The sequence below is a fragment of the Erithacus rubecula genome (genome assembly GCF_903797595.1).
Source record: "Erithacus rubecula genome assembly, chromosome: 1".
Classification (NCBI taxonomy): Eukaryota; Metazoa; Chordata; class Aves; order Passeriformes; family Muscicapidae; genus Erithacus; species Erithacus rubecula.
In genome coordinates, this window is record NC_136658.1 from 88354156 (window position 1) to 88361880 (window position 7725).

The window sequence follows — 7725 nt, forward strand, 5'->3', positions numbered from 1 at the left end:
AACCCCGAGCTGCCGTGCCAGCCCGCACAGCACCCTCTGGAACCCCGAGCTGCCGTCCCAGCCCGCACAGCACCCTCTGGAACCCCGAGCTGCCGTGCCAGCCCGCACAGCACCCGCTGCAATCCCGAGCTGTACCCCGGGCTCCACGCTCAGCCCCGCTGGCAGCTCCCTGCACGCCGGACCGGGGTCGCTGCTGCCTTGGGGAGCTGAGCGCCTCTGCAAACTCCCCCCTGAGTATGGGAGCTGCGAAGAGACCCCCACCCGAACACGAGAGGGGTTTGCTCCTCCGAGGTGAAGAGAGAGCCTTTCGTTCACTAACCGAGCTGTCCCCAACTATACTGCAATAGAAAAGCACATTAAGTTGGGAAACACTCTTGTAACTCTTATTTCTGTTACGCTCTTTTGTTTATTTTGTTTTTCAGTAGAGCTTCTTTCCCAAATTGAGTGCAGGACCTCATTTGCACAGACTTGACATCTACACAAAGGGAAAGACCTTTTCTGCCCTAAAGCTCAGAACCCGAACTCCAAGAGGTGCTCAGGGAGCGTGCCTGGAGCAGCAGCGTGGGACAGGCTACCAAAACCCTCCCTGGGCTTGGTGCCACCAGGCAAAAGCGCCTGGGGACAAGGAGGCATGGGCAGAGCCTGTCAGAGGCAGTGCATAGTTAGGTGGAGGAGCCCCACCTGCCCCCAGCCCCACATCACACGTGTCACCCCAGATGGCAGAAAGGACATTCACCTGCTCTGGAGCACACTCGGCAGCCCAGTGCACTGGACAGTTTGCACCTCGTGTACAACCTCCACAAAGCTGCAGCCCCTTGGGTGCAAGAACATCCTCTTCAGCTCTACTCAGAGAACTGAGTAGAACAGCCACTTAGGGCAAAATGGCGGGGAAAGTTGGCAGTAGCAGTGGCAGGGGCTTCAGTGTCCCAGCTAGCCCCACTGGCCACCATGGTGGTCCCCGAGATACCCACGCTCACACGGCCACCAACACACTGTGCCTGCTCTCATCACTTCCCCACCAATAGCACTGCGGGCTCCTGTGGGGTTTCCATACCCCCATACCACCTCCTCATGTACCTGTGAATTTGGGATGCAGGAATGATCGACTACATCTGCAGAATGGGACTCCAGTCCAGAGCAAAGATCTCCATGCTACAGTACAACACAAACCAGTAACAACCCCAGCGGGTGGCAAACTGAAGAACCTAAGGGGGACAGCTCAGCCCAGTGTCCTGCTGAGGTCAAGGCACTGGTTTCAACTTCGTGGCTCTGAGAGCTACTTGAAATCGAGCCACCAAAGGTAACAAAAGCCGGCTTTTGTTAGCAGGCTCCAACGAGTGGAGTGCTCTGCCAACTGCAAAAGGTGAAAAATACGGTGTTATTTTCAAGCAAGGAGTCATCCCATCATCATAGCAGATGGCCTTCATCAATCTACTCTTCACCACCTTGGACTGGCACACAAGGAAAGTTTTTTGCCAGTACGTGGATCTCTGCGTGCACTAGGTTACTGAACATCAGGTGAGACGACGGTACTGTCCCAAGTTTTGAGCACAACCAAACCCTCTCCTTCTAGATGAGCTACGACGGGAAATACGTACGCACACAGAACACATAAAAGTTACCTGACAGAGTACATTTTCTTCAAACACGATTAGAGTTGTAACGCGTTTTTTCATCCCTCTCAAAGAAAAGATGAGATATGTTTTTCCACAGGCTACCGAACAGTAACGGACCCAAATAACGCTAAAACAACCTTCAAGAAAACTAAGCATCAAACGCTAAAATGTCCTTCAGAGGCTGGAAGGGATGAGCTGAATCACCTCCCAAGCGAGGTGAGGCACCGGCTGTTCGGCAGTTGCGTAGATAAGTTTGCAGCCGGCTCGTGGCACGCAAGAAAGGGTCCATAGTCCACCCCCAAAATTAATGCATCTGCCGTGCACGGCCGGGACTCCGCTTTGAGGAGCGGAGCGTTTGTGAAACACTTGCAGAAGAGTGGCCCCTCGGCGGGGAAGCCCCTCCAGTCCGGCTGCCGCTCCCCGCTCTCCCCGGCCCCCCGAGCGGGACCGGCCCCGCTCCGCCCCCCGCGCCCCCCGCCGCCCTCCCCGGGCCCGGGTCCCCCCTCCGGCGGGGGCGGCGCGGGCGGGGCCGGGGGCGGCGGGCCCGGCCGCACAAAGGGCGGCGGGGCGGGGGGCGCCGGGCACTTACTTTGTCTATGGTGCCCGGCAGCAGGCGGTCGAGCAGGCGGCACAGCACCACGCCGTCCTTCAGCGAGGACTGGAGGAAGCCCTCGGGGTCGGAGATGGTCTTTTTGGGCGACTCCAGCACGCCCAGGGCGATCAGCCACGTAACGGTCTGCTCCGCCGAATTCATGGCGATGGCGGCGGCGGGCGGGGGTCGCGGCGCCCCGCGCCTCGCGTGGGTTTTGTGTCTCCCCCGGCGGGGGCTTCAGGCGGAGGCCGGCGGCGCCGCCCCCATGTGAATGCAGATGACGACGCCCCGGCCCCGCCGCTACAGACACATGCAGCTGCAGTGCCGCCTCCTCCCCGCCCCCCCGCCGCCGCCGCCGCCGCCGCCGCCGCCGCCGCCGCCGCCCCATGACATCACTGGCAGCGGCGGCGGGCGGGGGCCGCGCGCCCGCGGAGACCCGCGCACCGCTCCGCGCCCGCCGCGCGCGCCCCCGCCCGCCGCGCGCCCCCTGCCGGCCGCGCCTCCGCGGGCGCGCAAAGCAGCGGGAGCCGCCGGGCAGCGCCGGCCGCGGGAAAAGTTCGGGATCCCCCGGCCCCTCGTTTCCTCCTCGGACGGCGCCGTCGCGCAGGGAACGAGCCCCCACAGAGCCTCGGCGCCAGGCTCGGGGAGATTGGTTTGGGACCATCCACCTCTGGGAGCGCGGGCTGCGGGTTCCGGCCCGGCCGGCCGCGTTAACGCCATCTCCGCCTTTGCCCGCCGTTCCCTTGCGCAGGGAAGCCCGTTCGGGAGCCTCGGCTTGGGGCTCGCCCCGGTGCGCGCCATCCCTGCCGGGATGCTCCATCCCCGGAGCGCCTCCCGCCAGCTTCCATCCACCGCGGTGGGATGCGGCACCGCCTGGGGAGACAACGCAAATGCTCGGAAGGACTGCGAAGGCTAGCCTGAAACAGAGCCTTGCTGTGCCTTTTATTCTGACAAAAGCCATTTCTCAAGGCTTTGCTTGGCCAGGACACTGTGAGCAATCGGTATTTTTTTGTTGGGAGCTGGCTGCTGTGGGCTCCCAGGGTCCCTCTGTTGCCAGTAGCCTCCCTGATGAGCACACACTCCAGGAGAGGCGATACCACCACAGCCCCTGCGCTCCCTTCTCGCCCTACCTGACCCCCTCGAGGGGCAAAACGCCCTCAAGGCAGAGGTAGAGGGAGTAATGCCAACCCAAACTCATCATCTCGCTGTTCTGCTTCCAGCCTGGCGTACTGCATCCACCGCCATCGCAGTCCCTGAGCAGCAGCTCTGGCAGGTTCTTCTGACCCAGAATCTCCTCCCAAACCAGCAGCCAGCCCGGAAAGACAGAGATGCTTTTCGATTTGAGACAAGATAATCTAATTTCAACACTCAATCTCCTTCTAACCTATAATAAGTGCAGATTTTCTTAAATTCTAACACTTGAGGTAGATACCTCTTCCAACATTTGTTTTTCCTTTTGCTCCTTGTTTTGGTTGAGGTGAGAGCAGCAGCCTGACCTTTCTAGTATTAATGCCCACCCAGACTCATGCAGGATGGGATAAACAAGTACAATGCACTCAGCAATGGTCAGAGGGCATTTATCACCTTGGCATCCCCAGCAGGGGTTCCCCAGTAACTTCTAGAGCAAGGTAAGCAGCAAGTGGGGACATTCCTGTCACTGGCTCATGGTAGAAAACAATGGGCATGAGTTTATGAAGCTTTTCATGTGAGAGATGTGATGAGTACATGAGCAAGGTGAAAAGAGCGTGGCTGATTGCAGTAGAGAGCATGATACATGACGTGTTGTGGGAAAACCCAAAGGCAATGGAGGCAACAACATAATACAACACAGAATAATGGTCTTAACAAAACATAAAGGATTTCATTATAAGCAATATCTGGATTATCACTTACTGACATCCATCACCTATCTCCTCACCATTCTTCTGCACTTAACTGTACACCATTCCACATTTATTGTGAGCAACAGCTTCCAATCCAATAATTTGCCAGCCATGAGGAACACAAACATGGCAATTCTTTGCCATTGGAAAGCTGTGTGGATAGATTGCCTGGAGACTTCTGAAAGAAACTTGACACAGGTCAGATCTTTAAATGAAAAAAAAAAAAAAAAAAGGTAGTGCCCAAAAGATTTAGAAGCTGGCTTCCTTTCTTGTCAGACTTTTCCCTACAAAGTATTTACTGCAAAGCACCTGAATTCTCTGCACAGCTCCCTTGTTTTATTGTTTGTTCCTTCATGTCCCAGTACTGTGCAACATTTATAGTGCAACATTGTAGGACAAACAAATATTTTGCATCTGCACTGTCTGGGGGGTGGAGCCCATGCCATAGTGGGAGTTTTGAAGTAACAAACAATGAAACATACAATTATTGTAAGTCTCTGCTCCTGCTTCTTTGTTTCACAAATAAAGATGTTCTGATCTCTTATGCCCTTACTCTGGTTCACTGTTGCTTCTAAATCACAAACTCATGGCATCTTTATTCAAGCATCCATTTTGATAGTATTTAAGTAATCTAAATTCTTTCTAAAGGCATCACAGAGAGATGATTTTAACCACTTTTTTTTTCTGCAAAACATTTTAAATTTATGCAAAGCTGAAAAAGTTATTTTGGTACTGACTCTCATAAACAAAGGATATATATAAAGCATGTGTATAGGTAACTTCCAGGTCTTAAATCTCTTAATCTTTTCACACCAGCAGAAAGATTCTTACATTTTGGGAGGGGGGGGGAGGAGGGAGGGAAAGTGTCTCAGTTTAGTAATATCTGGACCTCTTTTGAAAAAGAAAGAAATCAATGTTCTATGAAACACATCAGGCAGCTTTCACAGAGATCTACACGTCATTTTCTATAAATAAAGATTAAGCAGTTGACAATTTATTTTGTCTTTTCCAAGCTTTTGTCATATTCTTATGAGAAGTTACTAAGGAAACCAGGTAGGCACGAGGTAGAAGGTAAATTTCTGCCATGGATTAGCGAGTGGTTGAAAGACAAAACAGCAGGAATAAATTGCCAGTTTGCAATTTGACCAATAAGTTACCAGTAGAGATACTTTCTCTATTCTGTGGTATGAATTAACTGCAAGTCTCCAAAACATGATTATACTTCTGTGTGTTTTATTTATTCTTTTAGCCTGAGAAATCGTTTTGGAGGAGAGAGAGCAGGAGAGGAAGGAAAGAGCAGGTAAAGAAAGCTACACTTTCATTTTGGACTTTCAATTGCTGTTGTCCATTTTCAGATATTAATACCTTGTCTACGTGCCCCTGGGCAGAAATGAGATGCTTTGGCCAGATACAAAAGTCTCTGTTTTGCCTGCACCAAGCCAAGGTCAGGATTAGAGTGTGGAAGTGACTAATTAATTATCAGTCCAGTTTGAACAGAAATTGCCTTGACAATGTGTAATTAGCTATATAGGGGTCATACTGGATCAATTGCTGCTCTGGGGTTCCCATGCCATATGTAACTATCTCTGTAGTTTTAGCCTAGAGAGGTTTACATCTCTCTGTAGTAAAAGCTTCACCCCAACAAAGCACATTTCTGTGTTAACCTCTGAGATGTATTTCCATGTCATTTAAACCTACCTTTCAGAAGAATCCTGAGGCTCTCAGAGAAGCTAGTCTTTTGCAGTTCCTGAAACCAGCTATCACAAGTTCAATATCACCGGCTCTCTCTGCTGTCAGCTGAAGGTGTCAGTTAAAACCTGTACACCAAAGATTGTGTTGGTGAACTCAGGAAGGCAGATCAATGAGTTCTGTGGTGCTGGCACAAGTGTCAATGAATTAAACAAAAAAAAAAAAAAAAAAAAAAAAAAAAAAAAAAAAAAAAAAAAACAAAAAACAACCAAAAAACCAAATTAAAAAAAAAAAAGAAACAAAACCAACAAAACAAAACAAAAAACCAAACAAAAAACCCCAAAACAAACAAACAAAAAAACCCACATACACAAAAAAACCCCAAAACCACAACAGAGACCAAATATTTCATTATCTTCCAAGCTGTAAAGTATTTTAATAGACAGATGCAAAGTTTTTTGTCCTGACAGGCCTGTCAGTCAAGCATAAATGAGTACCATACAGAGAGCAGCTAAAATGCTGATGGAAAAACACGAATCCAGAGCAGGTGTTTGATCAAGGGTGACAGCAGTATGATGCTTAGGGCTGCAGTGCTCAGCTCCAGGGCAGCACAATGGGTGCTCAGGCAGGCTTGGGCCTCTCAAACAGGGATCACAGAATGCAGTGTGTTGAACACACCAAGGCCCAAGCCATCCCCAAAAAGGAAAAAAGAACAAAGAAAAAAGGTGCTTTTAAACATTTCCTTTTGTGGAGGTTGCAGAATTTGAGGGAAAAAAAATGATGCTTAGCATGATGAGAGCTTTTAGCTAGGAAAGAGATGCCCTGGAGATCAAGTCCCTCATTTATTTTTCCCAGTCACAGATCTCAAATCTCTCAAGGATCTAGTGCACTTGCTATACTGCCTCTTGTGCAAGTGTCTTTGAGTAGGGCCTACTCAAAAGCAGAAATACTGTCACCATGTCCTTACTTTAAATCAGTGCAGCCTATTGACACTATACTCTCATAGAGCTCAGTCCAGGCTGTTGCCAAGTCTTTGGCTATCTTAATCCTAGCATTCAAAATTTTTGTTAGCATTTGCTTGATCTGACGAGGCAATCCTACATTACAATCTTTATCACAGTCACTCATGCCTTTGTAGCTTTTACCCTGGCTATGATCTTCGGGTGGAAATACACAGAGTCCTCTGGCAGTGTGCAGTAGCCCAAAATGTAGCTCTGCTTCTGTGCTCCCAAGAGCATCAATTCAAGAGCTGCCTTTGTCTTCTAAGTGCAGTTCAAGATAATGGCATTGATCTGCTACATTCTTTATAGTTTCAGAAACCAGTAAGTGTCTCTGCTTTCGGCAGAGATGAATATAAAACGAAAGTCCTTGCCACGAAGGGCTTAGTCTAAATCACAGATGTTGGAAGATGAAGGATAGACCTGAGAAAGGAAGAAATGAAGCAGGACAATAGGCAGCAGGGCAGTCGCACTCAGGCTCTCTCCATGGGAAGAAACCTATTTTAATTGCCATTTCAAAAGTTTTATTCACATTTAATAAGGTCTAAGAAAGAAATGAAGGATGAGAATTGAATGATGAGAAATCAAAATCATTAAAATGAATGAAAATGTTTTGAATTTAAACAGAGAAAAGAGCTGAGATTCTTGGATATTTTTAAACACATGAATAATAAATGAACAGTATTTTCCAAATTTTGCCTCATATTTTGTTAGCATGAGTTGGAGTAAGTGCTTTTTTAGCATTGCAGGCTGGACAGAAGCAAATCAGTGGTTCCCCTGTGGAAGGACTTGGGGGAGGGGAGTTGGCAGGGAGCTCCACCATTTCAGGCCAGACACAGAGAAAGCTGTCCTGCAAACTGAAGTATCAGATGCAGATCCCCAGCTGGTGGAAGATGTCACGGCTCCCTTAAAGTTGATGAATCTATGACATTTTTAAATAGCGAGCT

General features: G+C 49.6%; 1 protein-coding gene across 3 annotated transcripts in view; it reads right to left on the reverse strand.

Annotated features, from left to right (window-relative positions):
• The window catches only part of ARHGEF7 (Rho guanine nucleotide exchange factor 7), a 112879-nt gene extending 110317 nt beyond the window's left edge, over nt 1-2562 (reverse strand). Inside the window, exon 1 of one of the 3 annotated variants that reach the window (XM_079323558.1) lies at nt 2206-2562. In XM_079323558.1, the coding sequence (XP_079179684.1) occupies nt 2206-2370 (165 nt within the window). In that variant the 5' untranslated portion in view covers nt 2371-2562. The remainder of the gene's footprint in view (nt 1-2205) is intronic. The other 2 variants (XM_079323554.1, XM_079323553.1) reach the window with 2 other exon arrangements.
• Between the last annotated feature and the right edge of the window lie 5163 nt (nt 2563-7725).